The following is a 19,538-nucleotide window of genomic DNA, read 5'->3' as shown; positions in this document are numbered from 1 at the left end:
ACTACATAATGTGGTGAGATGTGTGAGCATGTAGATGCAACCAGGGATTAGGACCCTGGTGTCCTACACAGCTAAAATGACATTTTTGTTGTTGTTTTTATTCATTCATTTTCTGAACTGCTTATTCCAATTCAGGGTCGTGGGGAAGCTGGAGCCTATCCCAGCTGGCTTTGGGTGACAGGCAGGGTACACCCTGGACAGGGCCACACACAGAGAGACAAACAACCACTCATGCTCACACTCATTCCTAGGGGCAATTTAGAGTGACCAATTAACCTATCATGCATGTCTTTGGATGGTGGGAGGAAGCTGGAGTACCTGGAGAGAACCCACGCATACACGGGGAGAACATGCAAACTCCACACAGAAAGGCCACTGACCAAACCAGCCAAGGATTGAACCAGTGACCTTCTTGCTGTGAGGCCACAGTGCTAACCACTGCGCCACCGTGCAGCCCTGTTGTTTTTATTGTTGTTGTAAATTCTAGTACATGTTCTAGCGTGTTCTCCCCATGTATGTGTGGGTTCTCTCTGGGTTCTTCCTCCCACCCACCAGTCATGCATGTTAGGTTGATCGCTTTGAGCAATTGGCCACCTTTAACCTGTAAATCACTTTGGATTAAAGCATCTGCCAGTTTACCATAGACTAGAATAGAATAGACTAGAATAGAATAGACTAGAATAGAATAGAATAGAATAGAATAGAATAGAATAGAATAATCAACAGGAGGTGACATTGTTTCTGACATCTTGAAATGGCAGTTTGTATCCTACATCCCCAGCTTCTTCAGTTTTCTAAAATGGAAAATCCAGGGTTTCTGTAGGTTCATCCATGTCTCAGATATTGCAGTAACATTGAATGGTTGTGCTTAATGGTTTAGGTCGTCTGGGACTTCTTTACAGTTTACAGACCTCTGGCTTTCAAGTGACAAAGTTCTCTTTACACTGCGGGGACTGGTTGGTGGCACATCCTGGTGTCCCATTGGTGCTTTGGAAGCCATGGTGTCTGCCAAGACACCGTCCCATTCATCCCCAAGAAGCATTCAGCTTATGGGATGAATGGATCTGGTGTGTTACCTGCATGCACCACTCAGACTACAACAGAGATCTGTGAAAATTCCTCAGAGATTTGTTTACTATTAGATCCAACAAGTAACTGTTTGTCAATGACTTCCTCATTCCACAGTTTAGATTGTTTTTCTAACAGAAACATGGCTGACAGAAGGTACATGTGCTACTGGTCTTTATGAAACAGCTCCTACTCTGTTTAGTTTTATTATGTAGAAATGGAAAGAAATGAGGAGGAGAAGCTTTTTTATTTAAAGATTCCTTCCAGTGTAAAAAGTTTCATTTGGTGTTTTAACTTATTCAGAATATCTTTGTTTTATTTTAAAGGGTGTTCCTAAAATGCTATGTTTAATTATCTATCGAGCTCCAGGACACTTTGTAAGTTTTATTAACAAATATTCTGAATTGTTATCAGAACATGTTTGGTTTGTGGCAATATGTGAAGGAACTGACTCACATTCGAGGCCACATTCTAGACCTGGTGATTTCTAAAGGACTTAATATTTCCTCTGTTGCAGTCTCTGACTTGGCCTTGTCAGACCAGTTCTGTATCCTGTATGATTTACTGGTTACAGAATGTCCAAACAACCTAAGAAAGAGGTTCAATAATGATAATTATCAATGTTGTAGCCCTGTTACCAATAACTGCAGTCAGTTGATGGACTCCTTTCAATCTGAAAATCTTGAATGGAATTGATGCTGCTGCACCGATAAAAGTCAAGAGCATCTTCAGCAAACAGAAAACACCATGGTAGCACACCAATATGGTCACAAACCTGAAAAGTGAATACAGAAAAGCTGTACCTACAAGACCAGCCACTTACCAATAATTAACTCAGCAAATCTAGACAACCGTATATATTTCTGGTTATTAATAAGTATGTCAACATTTCCCACATCTGTTTGCTGTCATTGAAAAACTTACAAATCCTTCTGAACAGTTCAGCCCAGATCTCCTTTTGAGAAAAGCAATGAATTTGCCGTCAAAACAATTAGACAAACTAGAAAATTTGCTGTTATAACATGACACCAAGTGTGAATGTGATAATGTGGAATTACTAATGTATAATGCAAACAAACTGAGGATGTCACTGGAATTTATGGCACATTTCAGCAGCTAGCAGATGTGCAGCATTCTTTCCATGAATAAAGAATGATAAAGTATGAAAGAAATCCAAAGAAAAACATTTTTTGAAGTGATGATAACTGCAGACAGAGAGCTAAAAAGTTGTATTGTGCAGACATATTAGGTAAAATGCTGCATGATGGATTCGAACCCACACAACATCCAGAGCCAAAACACATTCTCATAACCATTAAGCCACATGTGGAAAAAGACAAAACTCTTCTATTGAGAGGAGGATGTTGTGGATCTTGTTCCTTGATGTGCATGTCCAGCACCCTGGCAGTTAGAACGGCACCTGCACCTTGTTGGACAATCAGCAACCACAGTGTTTAAGACCAGTTCAGCTGGCCATTCATCGCCAGATTGTTGATTACCCAGCGGTAACAGCCTTGAGATTACTTCTCATTCTTGTTCACCAGTTGGCTAACCTGTTTGTGTCGTATCAAAAGATCCTGGTCTGCCTGCCTGCCTGTCCGTCCACCCACTCACCTGCCTTCCTGCCTGCTTCCCTGCCTGTCGGTTCGCCTTCCTGCTTGCCTGCTATCCCGCCTGTCAGTCTGTTTACTACATTCGCCTCCTTGAGAATCATCTGGATTTGGAGAAATCAAACAAACCTATATGGATTACAGATCCGTGTCTGCATTTGGATTCAGATTGTTTCTCCACCTCACAACAGAGGATGCATTCAGTGCATGTGAAGCTATTGTAGAAAAATATTAAATGTTTGACTATAATGCTATGAAGAACAAAACATGGTTAAATAGATGGAGATGCTCCAAGTCATGCTTTGCTGAGCATAAGTGTAACCATTAGGATAAGAATTACTGACATGGTTTGTAAAGGTCCACCATCAGGGATTAAGCCTATGATCTTCTGAGCCATAGCTTTTTCATATAACCACTATACCACCTTAAGTCTGCTGACAAAGTACTGGCAGACCTATTGAAATGTTTTGATACTGGCATAAAAATGCCTTTTTACAACTTCCACCAGTGTTTAATCAGCAGGATTGCTATATGGAAAAGGTTGAACTAAACTGGTGTGAAGATGCTAAAGATAGTATAAATAGTGCAAATGCACATATATCAGAATGAGCTGGAGAGTTTTGAATGGGTAAAGTAGCACAACAGATGTAGAAGCTTGGAACCAGTTTTCGGAGCAAAAGTGTAGCCAAAAGGAGAAGAAGTGCTGCTGTTTTACATGATGCAGTACCAGAACTTAATCTTGTGATGCTCCAAACCACAGCCCTTTCATTAAACTACAACACCACCAGAAGATTTAGCAGCACCCTGGCACTATTTTTTTTTTTTTTTTTTTTTTTTTTTGCCATCGACCTGTTTGTAGCGTATTATCCTTAACGTTAACCTGTGATCCAATGTCGGAGCTACAGTGGGTGTTTTTAATTATTAATTTGCTGTGTCTTTAGACAAGCGGACGATCTCGGGGCACCACCCAGCCCTAAATTTGTTATACGGTCAGGCAGGGAATACAGTAATATGACAACGATATTTGTCTAATAACAGATAACCATCAGTCTCTAAAATACGCTAACTGTAAGTTCTCGTCAGAGGGAACAAATCACTTCCTTAATGATCGATCACGCTACCATGACTTCTTAAAATATAACACACTTTATTAAAAACCACACCGGTTAAAATCATCAGGCACGAATGAAATTAATAATGTAAACCAGATATAGCGTCAGCAAGCATCAAATACTGAATTAGCCAAGATGAGAGAGAGAGAGTTAGAGTAAAGTATGGAAGCTCGAGCCGAGCCAACAACAAAAATGTAAAATACAATTTCTAAAGGTAAAGTTATGTAAGCAGCTTACATAACTTACACAACTAGGAAGGTTGGAAAGATGGCAAGTCTAATGAAGTTAACTAAACATGTCAGGGTAGACTATCAGGCGGATACCGGGGGAATGGATTTAAAAAGGGCAGCTTATGCTAAGACACCAGCTGGATCGGAGACAGTGGAATAATGGGTCAGCCTTCCTTCAGCGTCTTGGTGGTCGAGAACCCGAACCTTGGGTCCAGTGGGAAAGGATTCAGTGGTCGTTCTGATACTTGTCCAAAGGGGACCTCCACAGAAGTCAGGAGCTCGCCTGGAAACGTCTGGTTCGACGTCTGAAGCTGGGCCCCACTCCGATTAGAATCCACGGGTCACCGGTGCCGGCAAAGTCCTGGGATCGTTGGACAAGTAACGTCCGTACGTTATCGATCACAGTCTTTGGGAGGCCGGAGTGTGACTTGATGATGTCAGAAGCAAAAATTGTTCAGCCAGAATTGGATGAGTTTTCTGGTGTTAAGCAGTCGAGCGAGCTTACTGTAATAAAAACGAACACGGCGCCAGACGGACAAAAACACGACTAAAGCAAACATCAAACGAAAAACAAGAGGAAAACAAAACAAGAGAGAAAAAGTAAAACCAGAGAAGAGCAAAACAAGACAAGAGAAAAAAAAAAAAAAAAAAAAAAAAAAAAAGCAGAGGAAAAAAGAGCCAAGAGAAGAAAAGACAAGTTTCGGGAAGACCCTTAGTTAAATTTGCCGGCGCTCTGGGGCGGACTTTAGATTATCCAATCAGAGCGCAGGGGTCAGGACATGGGGTCTAAAGGTTTGGTCAAAATACAAGTTCTTGGGGAATTAAACTTAACATTTTTCCAACTTCAAAACATGTCTATAAAATTCATTTATAGATAAGAAGAAGTATGAATGATCCTTGTAAACATGAACCTTAAAACAGTTTTGCTGCTGTCAAAAGGGGAAAAGGTTTGTTAACAGGTACAAGACATTTCAAATACATTTCATCGATGATTTTCACTTTCCACAGACCTGGTGGGTCAAGAAATCATTTCCACACAAGTTCTTACTTTGAGTCAGAGTCGTTAATAACAACAGCATATAATGTTTATCATGGCGTATTTAATCAACCTGAAATGCATATCTCAACCTGTTCGAGGGTGTCTGCTAGATGGCGCCATTGCTCCATCCAAGGAATCAAGGAAATTAACTAATTTGCTAACTTCTATGGATTTCACATCAGAAAAATGGTTAAAGTCTTGGATTAATCTAGAAAGGAAGGAGAGTCCATTTATCCAGGTGTACTGAGGGTGCATCCAGGATTTTATACAGTTTTAGAGTTCTGAGCTTAAAGGTTCTCCTCTGGAATCTGGTCTCTGTGTGCTGTGGATACAAAGGGACCTCCTGGGGTGATGGACAACAGACTCTGACCAGGGTCCAACTTCAAAAGGGTGCCACAGTCTGTCTGTGTAGACATTTCCTACCAGGAACAAGATAAAACCAGCAGGGCTCCTGGTTTAACATGGAGGTCTGTCTAAAGGATTGAGATGGACCTGAATTTTAGGGCTTTTATTGAGCTATGTTTTGGAGATGTGTGGATGGACTTCTTTTGAAGTAGAAAGTCATGAATTCTTATCTGATTCGGGGGTTAATTTGGCCTCGGGGGGTTGTTGCATGTTGGTCAACTAAAAAGCACCATAGACTAAAAAGCAAAAATTTTCTTTTATTTTCTGGTCTTAAAATGCCATCTAGTGATGATGAAAGAGTGCACTTCTCATTTTAGGTAATGAGGTACTGTATAGGAGGTACTGAGCTGACTTGATATAACAGGCCCTCCTTTTTAAACTCATAAAATAAAAAAAGCCTTAGCTGATCCTAACTATGCTGATTTAGTGAGATAGCCCATACTATAATTGCACAGTTTGCAGATGAAGCCGAATACGAAGCCGGAGCTTTTTGATGTACCAGTTTGCAGCACTCCATGTGCAACTATTGACATACCACCATATCATACAATGTTTGATACTGGAGTTGAACCCTTGCCTTGTATACCAATGTTTACCTGTGTACCGGTGTAGAAAATGGGCCAGTCGCTGAGCTGAAAACCGTTTTGTCCAATCACAGGAATGAATTTGAAAAATAGACAAAAACCTGAATAACTTGAAAAGTTTAAAAGATACAAAGATAAAAACTCATAATACACATGTACTGAATGAGCTGAAGAGTTTAAGATAGTTGTTTTCACTTGAAGCCTGTTGTTTCTTAGCATAAGCGTAAACATTAGGAGACGAAGCACAACTATCTGCCATATTTTTCAAGATATGCAGCATTGGGGATTGAATCGAAAATCTTTTGAACCAGAGGGCTTTTATTTAACCACTACACCAACTCAACTCTTGCTCACACTCTGGTAGTAGCGTTAACATTTTTTGCCATCGGAATGGGAATACTATTTTCACCAGTGTGAAATCAGCAGAATTGCTAAAATGATGTAAAAGGTTGAATTGCTGTCAAGAAGCTAAATATAGTTTTAAATAGTTTGTAAAAACAAATAAAATTCTAAAACCAGTAGTTAAACTGCATTAATCATTGCAGAAAACCATTTAGGTTTGCATGTGTAATCAGGTAAGGACTTTATTGTTCAACATGAACAACTTTGTGTCAGCTACAGACCTGTCTCTAACCAGCTACAGACCTGTCCCTAACCAGCTACAGACCTGTCCCTAACCAGCTACAGACCTGTCCCTAACCAGCTACAGACCTGTCTCTAACCAGCTACAGACCTGTCCCTAACCAGCTACAGACCTGTCCCTAACCAGCTACAGACCTGTCTCTAAGCAGCTAAAGACCTGTCTCTAACCAGCTATAGACCTGTCTCTAACCAGCTACAGACCTGTCTCTAAGCAGCTGTAGACCTGTCTCTAACCAGCTACAGACCTGTCTCTAAGCAGCTGTAGACCTGTCTCTAACCAGCTACAGACCTGTCTCTAACCAGCTATAGACCTGTCTCTAACCAGCTACAGACCTGTCTCTAACCAGCTATAGACCTGTCTCTAACCAGCTACAGACCTGTCTCTAAGCAGCTAAAGACCTGTCTCTAAGCAGCTGTAGACCTGTCTCTAACCAGTTACAGACCTGTCTCTAACCAGCTAAAGACCTGTCTCTAACCAGCTATAGACCTGTCTCTAACCAGCTACAGACCTGTCTCTAACCAGCTATAGACCTGTCTCTAACCAGCTACAGACCTGTCTCTAACCAGCTATAGACCTGTCTCTAACCAGCTACAGACCTGTCTCTAACCAGCTATAGACCTGTCTCTAACCAGCTATAGACCTGTCTCTAACCAGCTACAGACCTGTCTCTAACCAGCTATAGACCTGTCTCTAACCAGCTACAGACCTGTCTCTAACCAGCTATAGACCTGTCTCTAAGCAGCTATAGACCTGTCTCTAACCAGCTGTAGACCTGTCTCTAACCAGCTGTAGACCTGTCTCTAACCAGCTACAGACCTGTCTCTAACCAGCTATAGACCTGTCTCTAAGCAGCTACAGACCTGTCTCTAACCAGCTATAGACCTGTCTCTAACCAGCTACAGACCTGTCGCTAACCAGCTATAGACCTGTCTCTAACCAGCTGTAGACCTGTCTCTAACCAGCTGTAGACCTGTCTCTAACCAGCTATAGACCTGTCTCTAACCAGCTGTAGACCTGTCTCTAACCAGCTGTAGACCTGTCTCTAACCAGCTACAGACCTGTCTCTAACCAGCTGTAGACCTGTCTCTAACCAGCTACAGACCTGTCTCTAACCAGCTATAGACCTGTCTCTAACCAGCTATAGACCTGTCTCTAACCAGCTACAGACCTGTCTCTAAGCAGCTACAGACCTGTCTCTAACCAGCTATAGACCTGTCTCTAACCAGCTACAGACCTGTCTCTAACCAGCTATAGACCTGTCTCTAACCAGCTATAGACCTGTCTCTAACCAGCTACAGACCTGTCTCTAACCAGCTATAGACCTGTCTCTAACCAGCTATAGACCTGTCTCTAACCAGCTACAGACCTGTCTCTAACCAGCTATAGACCTGTCTCTAACCAGCTATAGACCTGTCTCTAACCAGCTATAGACCTGTCTCTAACCAGCTACAGACCTGTCTCTAAGCAGCTACAGACCTGTCTCTAACCAGCTATAGACCTGTCTCTAACCAGCTATAGACCTGTCTCTAACCAGCTATAGACCTGTCTCTAACCAGCTATAGACCTGTCTCTAAGCAGCTATAGACCTGTCTCTAACCAGCTGTAGACCTGTCTCTAACCAGCTGTAGACCTGTCTCTAACCAGCTACAGACCTGTCTCTAACCAGCTACAGACCTGTCTCTAAGCAGCTACAGACCTGTCTCTAACCAGCTACAGACCTGTCTCTAACCAGCTATAGACCTGTCTCTAAGCAGCTATAGACCTGTCTCTAACCAGCTGTAGACCTGTCTCTAAGCAGCTATAGACCTGTCTCTAACCAGCTGTAGACCTGTCTCTAACCAGCTGTAGACCTGTCTCTAACCAGCTACAGACCTGTCTCTAACCAGCTACAGACCTGTCTCTAAGCAGCTACAGACCTGTCTCTAACCAGCTACAGACCTGTCTCTAACCAGCTACAGACCTGTCTCTAAGCAGCTACAGACCTGTCTCTAACCAGCTATAGACCTGTCTCTAACCAGCTGTAGACCTGTCTCTAACCAGCTGTAGACCTGTCTCTAACCAGCTATAGACCTGTCTCTAACCAGCTGTAGACCTGTCTCTAACCAGCTGTAGACCTGTCTCTAACCAGCTACAGACCTGTCTCTAACCAGCTGTAGACCTGTCTCTAACCAGCTACAGACCTGTCTCTAACCAGCTATAGACCTGTCTCTAACCAGCTATAGACCTGTCTCTAACCAGCTACAGACCTGTCTCTAAGCAGCTACAGACCTGTCTCTAACCAGCTATAGACCTGTCTCTAACCAGCTACAGACCTGTCTCTAACCAGCTACAGACCTGTCTCTAACCAGCTACAGACCTGTCTCTAAGCAGCTACAGACCTGTCTCTAACCAGCTATAGACCTGTCTCTAACCAGCTATAGACCTGTCTCTAACCAGCTATAGACCTGTCTCTAACCAGCTATAGACCTGTCTCTAAGCAGCTAAAGACCTGTCTCTAACCAGCTATAGACCTGTCTCTAACCAGCTATAGACCTGTCTCTAAGCAGCTATAGACCTGTCTCTAACCAGCTACAGACCTGTCTCTAACCAGCTATAGACCAGTCTCTAACCAGCTACAGACCAGTCTCTAACCAGCTATAGACCTGTCTCTAAGCAGCTAAAGACCTGTCTCTAACCAGCTATAGACCTGTCTCTAACCAGCTGTAGACCTGTCTCTAACCAGCTGTAGACCTGTCTCTAACCAGCTGTAGACCTGTCTCTAACCAGCTACAGACCTGTCTCTAAGCAGCTAAAGACCTGTCTCTAACCAGCTGTAGACCTGTCTCTAACCAGCTGTAGACCTGTCTCTAACCAGCTGTAGACCTGTCTCTAACCAGCTACAGACCTGTCTCTAAGCAGCTAAAGACCTGTCTCTAACCAGCTATAGACCTGTCTCTAACCAGCTGTAGACCTGTCTCTAACCAGCTACAGACCTGTCTCTAACCAGCTACAGACCTGTCTCTAAGCAGCTAAAGACCTGTCTCTAACCAGCTATAGACCTGTCTCTAACCAGCTACAGACCTGTCTCTAACCAGCTATAGACCTGTCTCTAACCAGCAACAGACCTGTCTCTAACCAGCTATAGACCTGTCTCTAACCAGCAACAGACCTGTCTCTAACCAGCTATAGACCTGTCTCTAACCAGCTACAGACCTGTCTCTAACCAGCTATAGACCTGTCTCTAACCAGCTACAGACCTGTCTCTAACCAGCTACAGACCTGTCTCTAAGCAGCTAAAGACCTGTCTCTAACCAGCTATAGACCTGTCTCTAACCAGCTACAGACCTGTCTCTAACCAGCTATAGACCTGTCTCTAACCAGCAACAGACCTGTCTCTAACCAGCTATAGACCTGTCTCTAACCAGCAACAGACCTGTCTCTAACCAGCTATAGACCTGTCTCTAACCAGCTACAGACCTGTCTCTAATTAGATGCTGAAATGGCAATAAACATATTAATGAAATTATATAATTAACATGATAGTAACATGATAATAAAGAATAAGGTGGAATTCTGGGGAAGCTCCATATCCAAAAGGCTCATTTTGACAAAGTAAATTTGTTCAGCAACATACAGCAAGCAGACCACCGTTATATATATATATATATATATATATATATATATATATATATATATATATATATATATATATATATATATATATATATATATATATATATATGTATATATTAAAAAAATAAATAAAAAGAAAACCAGAACTGAATCTATTCTGATATAAAAATCATTCCATGTCAGTCTGAGAAATGATCAGTCCTGCTTGGTATAATTCGGTGATAAATTCCTGCTACAGGTAGAAATACACCTCAGTTTTACAGTGCTTCTCTCTGGCAGGACCAGGTTTACTCTGCTTATTTCAGAGTGAGTTTGGCTAAATTTCATTTTATCTTTGGGTTCTTCATCTATTAGATGGCAAATCCCATCTATAAGATGACAATTTTTCTCTAGATCTCACATTTTGTTTTGCTTTTATTATGTTGGTTTTATAAACAAACAAAACAAAAAACATCAAGTAAAGAAGAAATTAATAAAGGTGACAGCTTTGATAGCTAAGTATTTCTTTCCTACAAGAGTCAACTTTACATCCAATAAGCTTTTTTACATTAGCAGGAAAATGTATTTTCCTGGTCATACTTACCAGAAGCTGAATCTCCTCCTCATGTGGACTCCTGCCACCACAGCTAACACATTAGTCCTGAATGAGTGTTTCAGATCATTAGTCATATCACCACTACCCCTGCAGCAGTTGGAGTTGCTGGAACGGCAGACAGGCTGCTTCCTGTTAATGTGCAGTCACATCGGCAGCTGACATGGAGTTTGCCTTCTATTATAAATATGACAGTAAGATTTTCTGAATATGTTACATTTTCTGACTTTCATACCACAGTAAACATTTTTTTTGTAAAACGAATGTGAAAATCATTCCACCCATTCTTTTCCCTCTTCTCAGCAGTTACACCACTTAATGTTTGCACCCGAAACATCTTTACCGGAGTATCAGCAGTAACATGCAGACTCTTAAATATATTTCCTCTGCCTTGATTTTGTTTTTAACATTCCTGAAAAAAGGCAAAAATAAAAACCTCCTTTTATCTGTAACCTTGATTTAATTCTCCTCCGCTGGAAGCAGAAATCGTTGGTATGTATCACAGAGGGAGGAAGCTGTCAGCGCCAGCAGATGGAAAACAACAAGCTGAAAGATGAAAAGAATATTTTAAAAAACATGGTGGTTCCTCAATGTGGTGTTTGTACACATATCTACAACACACACATGTCAACTGACAACTCTGCTGTTCCTAAAAATTCCCATCTTCCAGACAAATGTTTAAATGAGACTGAAAAAGTTCCAAAAGTTTCTCTTTTTTCCCGACAAGAACTGACCAAAGTGTCCCAGGCAGTAACTTGGTCTTGCTGAGCAGCAAAATGATTCTGAAGGATTCTAAAGATAAAACTGAAAGACCACAAAATCCTTCCCTTTTTTAAGTCATCTTTAACAGAAATGCACTCTGCTGGTTTATACTGAGGTGTGGGACAAAACCAGCTCAGACTGAATCAGTGCTGCAGGATGAGAGACTGGGAGGGGGATGCAGGTCTTCATGAACCTGGACCAGATCCTGTCAGGAGCCTTCCTCTAGTATCTGTCTCCATCTGCCTCCTAACATGGCCTGTTGTTGCCATCATGAGGGGAAGGCATGGGAGTTCAGAGAGGAAGGGGAGGAAGAGGGGGAGAGATGTGGAGGAGAACACACCACAGGGGAGTGATGTGGGGTGCAAACAGTGGGGGGGGCGTGAGGGTCTGGCAGCTGAGAGCTGAACCTGCTGAAGAAACAGTTCAGCTCATTAGCTCCCTCTTGGCTGCCTGACCATCGCCATGTCTGCCTCCTTACAACCTGTCATCCCCACCATCACACTCCACATGTCCCTCACATTATTCTGCTTTTGTGTTTGTGATAAATTCATTTTTTGTCCTGGTTTGTTGTATGTTCTCGTTTCAGTCTCACCCCTGTCTGCAACCTGTCGGCCTCTGGGCCTTTTCTGGCCATTTTCAGGCATTTACTTACAAATTATCAAGAGTTGTGTGTTCAATGATCAGTGTCCAGTTTCAGTCAGGTGTTATAAACAACAGATCAAACAAGAAACCTTGATGTTTTTTTGGACTCTGAGCAAAAGTTTTACGTTATATTAAAGCAGGAACCAAATCGGCCTTTTACCTGATGATGATACACTGCCTGGTCACCACCAGGATCTAACGAAGCAAACAGGTAGGAGCGTCCAGTTGGATAATTACTGCACCCAGATCATCTTTCAGCCAGCAGCAAGTTGTTTAACAACTGATGCAACAAGTAAATTCTCATTTCTATAACAACCATATCAAAACACAAACCCTGCTGACAAAAGATGTTAGTCTGTTTCAGGAGGGTCATGTTGTCAGCATCAAGCAGAGAAAACATCTACACACACACGCATTATTCTCAACCAAGACTGTCTTCACACTGCACTCCTGAAATGAATCCTTCTTCCCTCTCCACTGGAGGCAAGAAAATGTGGAGCTGCATCAGATGGTTGTGGTCTGGTTCAGCAGATTTTCCCCATGAGTTATTTCTCCCATCCTGAGCTGTCTATCATCCCACACATGCAAGTTCTGGTTGGGTTTATCTGTGATGCAGGTAGAGATAGTGCGCTGAACCCATAATTCACTTTGTTTTCTAGCCCACTTTTTGTATTTGGCCCACTTGAAACAGACTGATACCTGCATTTGTAGGTGGACCGAATCTGCCTTTTTGATCTGAATCAGAATTTGATTGCATATCTACAGTACCCCCAAACGAAGCAGACTTTTGGAGCGAATGGACGAGGATCTAAATAAAAAAGGCTGATGTGATCGTGCCCTGAAAAGATGGTGATAACCTACACGTTGGGTGAAACGTTTGGTGATGGAAGAAAAACAGCAGTAGAACTCAGGACCATGTTTTATTGTTGAACAGTTCCACTCCTAACCCTCTCATTCTCCACCACATTGGGAGGTGTCTCCACTGGGACTTTGGGGTCTCCAGTCCATATTCTACACAGATGTTTCTGTACACTATGCCGGCTACTTGGTTATGGTGTTCCGTGCATTCTTTGCCTGACAGTATCTTGTACCCTGCTGTGAGGGGCTGGATTGTTTCAGGCCTTTCTTTGCGCAGTCTCCACCTGGAGTCCTGCCTCGTATGGTAGATCTGATGGCCCTGGTACTCAAGGTTTCCTCTTGTGCTTCCATGATGAGCGCCTCTGTGCTGTCCTTCAGTCCAGCCCCCTCTAGCCATTGGTGGAAAATGTTCATATCGGCCACTTCAGCGATCTGTCAGTGGTATATCCCAGGGGTTTTTCCTTCCATGAGGGTTCCTCTAATTCGGTCTCCTTCAGGATCCATTGCCTGAGACATTCACTGAGTGCTACATCCCTGGGGGCCCTCTTCCTGATGTGTTCATGGAGTTTGGATGTTTCATCTTGGATAGTTGCCCTGATACTCACTAGTCTTTCCTCTTTGCTCTTAGTGTCTAGTCGCTGGACACTGGACGTGGGGTGGAACCCTCCATGCATGGTGAGCAGCTTCTGTTTTAACATCCGTGGTCTGAACTTCCTCCTTTGGCCAGCTTATTATCCCAGCAGGGTATCGGATCACTGGCAGGGTGTAGCTGTTAATTGCCCGGATTGTGTTCTTGCCATTGAGCTGACTTCTCAGTACTTGCCTCACTTGTTGCAGGTATTTGGTTGTGGCAACTTTCCATGTGGCTTCTCTTCCCCATCTGTTATCCTGCCTTCCAGGAGTACAATGCCCTCTGTATGGAACACCTTACCTCTCTTTGTTACCATGTAACCACATTTCTTCAGTCTGAACAACATTCCAATGTCCCTGCTGTAGATTCTGGTGGTGTGGATCAGTGAGTCAAGGTCTTGATCATTTTGAGTTTTGCAGTATTGTGTAACAGTTCCATCAACCTGCAGCTGGTGTTTGGCTCCTCTGGTTCCTTCACTAATGTTGCTCTGTGTCTCTGCCATGTTTTGATCTATGTGCCCACTTCTCTTAGCCACTATGATGCCCAAACGGAGATTCCATGTTGTGGAGAGGCAGGTTATTGGCTGATCGTTGGATGGGACTTTTCTCTTCTGGGGGATCTTTTAGTATCAGGATTGTTCGTCCTTTGGTCAGACATTCAGGCTGATTCCCATCCCTCAGCAGCTGCTTCATTTGAGTTGCTAGGCACTCATGGTGTGAAGCCAGCTTCTTTAACCAGTAGACATGGCTCATGTCTGGGCCTGGTGCAGACCAGTTCTTTACACCTGAGATTCTTTGCTGGATATCTGCCACTGTGATGGTAACTGGACCTTGTTCAGGGAGGGAGCTGTGGTCTGCTCTTAGATTTTAATTTTGAACCAGTGTTCTCACTCAAAGATGTTGAGGTTGACAGGCTGTCCCCTGTCCCAGCCAGACTGGCGTCCTGGCTCCCCCTTGACCTAGCATTAATGTGTTGTATCTCCTAAATTTCCAACTCTGATGCGATATAAACGAGATCTTGATCAATGATGCCATTTTGAGCTTAAAGATATAAAAAAGTCCAAAAGCAGTTCTTCAGAACCTTTTAGTAGAAAGTCTGGAATCAAAAACCTTTGTGTGAAAACAATATGACAGCAAGGTGCTTTTTGTTTTTTTTTAATACGGAACATATAGACAGGTGATGCGTGAGGCGGGAGCAGGTTAAGACTGGTTGTACTCCCTGGAGGAGCTGCTTTTATACAGTACAGATCACAGCTAGTCCCTGCCCACCATTATTTTATTACCTTGTTTTACATTAAACCATCAATTACCCAAACTCAACATTTAATTGTGTTTTACAGCCGTCACTCAATATTCTTTTTTAAAAGGTCGTACAACCACATGGGGCTTTGCTCAGAGCAGGTTAGCCCTGACCACTCCCACTGGGCAGTCCCATCAAACTTTATTTTCTCTCTCTCACTACATACATGCCATTACAGTGTAATCCCACAGGGGGAGGTTTACTACACAATACAAAGTGACGCATATAAAAAACAATATTTCCAGTGCATATATTCCATTGATTATCAGCTTATTATTAGATACAAGTACAGGGCATGTAGTCAACCCAACAACACACATACACTGATTACAGAGTAAAAACAAAGAAAAGGCCGTGCAGTACAGCGTGGTGATGTAATCACAAGTGCTGAGCTTTCCCAATTCAGTTTTCTCTTAAGGCTGCTCACTACCGGGGCCACCAAACCGCCTAGCGGCCGCCTGGATCCTCAGCCCAGGTTCAGCCACCGGTCAAAGGCAAAGTTTAGTAACACACACGCAGGAGGACAAAATGTCTCTACTGTTTGATTTGAGGTTAATATTGTCTAGAAGTCTGACTTCCTGCTACACACTACCTCCAGAGTTCCTCGTCAGTTTAGAAGGAAGGAAGTTTCACATCAGCTGTGAAATTCATGCAGCTGACAGAAACTGCTGGTTTACTGCTGCTCGAAAGCAGCTTATTTGGTCAAAGAAGCCCTGCTAAACTAATCCAGCATCCATCTAGCATCCTAACTGCACTGTGAGATCATATCCGTCTTATCTTGTCCCGTTCGCTCTCATTTCCTCTGATAATGTCCTGAAGCATTTCTCTGCTGAATCAGCCCCGGCGTGTTTTTATCTGTTTGCTAGGGTATGTGATGTGTCACGTAGAGCAAAGCCGAGCAGCATCATAGAAGACAGAGATATGCAGTGCAGCTTCTCAGCGTCAGGACATGGCAGGGCAACAGCAACAGAAACGTACATAACAGATGTCACTGTGCCATCGAACGGGACAGGAACGCAGAGCGTTTTACGCCTGTCCTTGCATATCCAACAAACCCTGTCTGGTCTCAGTTTATTTGTTTTTTTATGAAACTAATTAATTTATCTATTTGCTGTTATGTTTAATAAAATGCATTAATCCTGATGTAATGGTTAATCTTCATTGTTATTGATTAATTTAGGATTTTGTTGTTTTTCTTTTGCTTCAGTCTTTTTTTTGGTTTGTTACATTTTTTTCCAGATTTACTTATTTTTATATAATTGTAAATGAATTCAGGCTTTAGGAGAGTTAAACAGTTTGCAAACCAGAAGTACTGAGGTTTTATTTATATCATAATATTCTACCTTAATGTGATTGGGCACAACATACTACTATAAAAACATGCATATGCATCATGCATAATAGTGCGATTAATAGCAGTTATCAATTTTAATTGTTGCCTAGCACAAATTTCAATACTCTTAAAACCAACATTTTCAGAAAGAATATGATGTTAGCATCTAAATCCGTGTTGCAGAAACTTTGGCTACGACTGTGAAAACAAATAACACAAATGACCCTGCAGAAGTTTCTTGATATTATTTGTTTGGAAGCGAAGAATAAAAATGTTTCTATGCACTTGGTGTAGTTTTTGTGGACATGTTGGTCCTGCTGAACTGCTGAACGGAAATGTAATTCCTCAAGCATGGAAAACGTTTCACCAGCAGCTGACGGAAGTAGTTCTGGAATTTCTTCCCTACGAATGTGTAGAACATGGGACTAATGCTAAAGTAAATGTAGGCCATGTTACGTGTGATTTGCTGGGCATAACCGAGTTTCTTCATTTCCTCACATGTATTATTTTTATCATAAGACAACAGGATGACAATGTTGAATGGAGCCCAGCAGATGAAAAACATCAGAACAATGATAAATATCAGCCTGACTGTCTTGAACTTGGTAGCTATTCTGGACAAAATGACTGTGATCACAATGCGAACGTAGCAGTAGATGATAACAACCAGAGGGAAGATCAGGAAAAGGACTAGTTGAAGATAAAATCCAACATCTTTTACCTTTTTTGCATCAATATATGTGAGTTCACCAGGAAACTCCTCACAGTATGTGTAGCGATTCTTAAACTGAAACGTGTTGTGAAGCAGCATGGACCTGATGCACGCTAAGCCACTGAGCAGCCACACCACAGCACAGGACATCAACACATATCTGTGATTCCTCAGCCGTGACGTGTTCAGAGAGTAAACAACCGCAAGGTGTCGATCAAAGGTCAGAAGAGCAAGTAGGAGGACGGAACTGTAGAAGCCCAGATAGTGAAAACAGCCGTAAACTTTGCACATTGCTTTGCCAAAAATCCACGTGCCCAGCTGCATGTAGGCCGCCATGAAGGGAAGGGTGATCATGAAGATCAGGGAGGAAAACACCAGGTTCAGCAGCAGGATGTTGGTCACAGTGGTTAACTTCTCAAACCTGGGGAGCAGACAGGTGGAGAAGTGTTAATATGACAATGTGCAGGTTTCATGAGCTGTTTCAGAGTAATTCAGTCTGCTGCTTTAGAATTTACAAACCAGTTCCGGTCTGTCCAGACCTGCTATTCCAGTTTTATGATTTAAATCTAAACTAAATAACACATACTACTGAAACAGCAGCATGTCTCCATCCATTATACAATTATGATCAATTAATAATAAAAATGATTTAAAGTTTGTGTCACAAACAACACAGAATAATTGTCAGTTTCCTCACACACGATCACGCCGGTGCACATGGATATCAACTGTCAACAAGTCCAGCGACTTTGTTTTTAACTTATTCTCAGACTTATGTGACTGACGTGAAAACATCGCTAACAGTGAGCAGCTGTTGTGCAAGCCCCTCCCACATCTGAAGGAACACCCGAAGGTCTTGGACCTCACGCCGCAACCTGCAGTTGGAGCAGATGATGACCTCTGCAGTGTGACCAGACTGGAAGCTGGTCTGGGATATTTTCTTTCTTTTTTCTTTTTTTTTTACTGTTTTAAATTTAAATGCAATTAAAGGCATTTTCCAGATATTAATAGAGCCTTAGTTTACAATATTTATGTCTCTATTATTTGATTTGGTCATCCATGAAATCTTTTTTAAAAAATTGCTTTTTGGGCCAAATGTTGTGATGCAATTAAAATGTGATTACTCTGGATCAAATCATTTTAAGCCTGCAATTAGTTTAGTAACTTTATTAAACGTGTGATTCATGCGCACACGACACGTCTGCACAGTTTCAGGAAGTATGCAGACAGTCTATGGTCATTATTATGGTTATAATAAATAATATATGAATGAATACTTATTTGTGCAGATTTTCTGATCAACTCACCGCTGGATGATAAACAGGACGAGACCGTTGCCACACAGACTGAAGACAAACATGAAGTAGTAAACAACAGAAAGCTGGGCTCCGAGGTTGTTGTCATCATCCCTGTTGCAGTCTCCATAACTATCAACTTCAGTGCTGTAGTCATACACAAACGTTGTCGTTTCCATCTCCTAGTCAGTTTAGTGACATGAAGCAGGAATTGGTCATTGCTGAACAAATGATTTGGAAGATTTCATGGTGCTTTTACAGGAAACAAACAAATAAACAAAAGCAGATGTGCTGAATGAACAAGCTTACCATGTGGACGTCTTGGAGGCTTCTGCACGAATCTTTCTGACACAAAGTCACTGACTGATAAGTCATCAAGCAAGAGGAAGTGTATGTGCGTGTTTGTATGTGTGTGGGGGGGGGGTGCATATGTGTGGATGGTTGCAGTTTTTTTGGGTGTAAAAGTATGAAAAATCCCAAACTCTAACGAACTGATGAGTTTGCTTGAGATCTTGCAGTTGCATGAACACACAACAACACTGCAACACAACATGTGTGAACAGCAGATTAACATGACAGAACACACACTCATGACTACATTAGAAGATTTTATAAAAGTCAGACCGTGAAGGTGGAAAATGTCTTCCTGCTCAGTGATTGCCTGCAGAGGCTCACCAGGGGTTAGAGACCAAGCAATATCCCTCACCGACTGAGCAGCTTTGCAGATTTATTTATCGGACCCTCTGGCGGATCCATATAAGAAAAGTAACTTGCAACGAATTTAGTACCTTTTTCTGGTGTTGTTGGAGACTTTTATAAGTGATGTGAAAGCAGGTGTTGTCAACTCTCTTCAATGAGCAGCAGACTGCTGCCACAGCCCCCTCCCCCGTCCATCAACACTCACCTCAGTCCTCCTGCAGCATCCAGCTCCAAGCTGCAGGCAGAGCAGGAGGTGGTCACCTCTGCTGCAGGACCAGGCTGAAAATAAAACACACAAAGTTTCCACTGACTGATCCGTCCTGGTTTACAGTCAGACATCAGTATGAATGAGATGAAAGAGTGTGGATGGAAACATGTAAAAGATTAAAAATACTGTAACATGTTGACTAAT

The 19,538-nt window shown here is 42.3% G+C and overlaps 1 protein-coding gene across 1 annotated transcript; it reads right to left on the bottom strand.

Annotated features, from left to right (window-relative positions):
* Positions 1-16,697: 16,697 nt before the first annotated feature.
* On the bottom strand, positions 16,698-18,606 carry LOC306770996 (C-C chemokine receptor type 1-like; the record flags this gene model as incomplete). The annotated part of the gene is made up of 2 exons (XM_079260016.1): positions 16,698-17,553; positions 18,440-18,606. The coding sequence occupies 2 exons, from the start codon at positions 18,604-18,606 to the stop codon at positions 16,698-16,700; spliced, it is 1,023 nt and encodes a 340-aa protein (XP_079116142.1).
* Between the last annotated feature and the right edge of the window lie 932 nt (positions 18,607-19,538).

This window comes from Telmatherina bonti (genome assembly GCF_933228915.1).
Source record: "Telmatherina bonti genome assembly, chromosome: 20".
NCBI lineage: Eukaryota > Metazoa > Chordata > Actinopteri > Atheriniformes > Telmatherinidae > Telmatherina > Telmatherina bonti.
The sequence above is the reverse complement of the archived record's forward strand: the minus strand, read 5'-3'. Positions and strand labels throughout refer to the sequence as shown.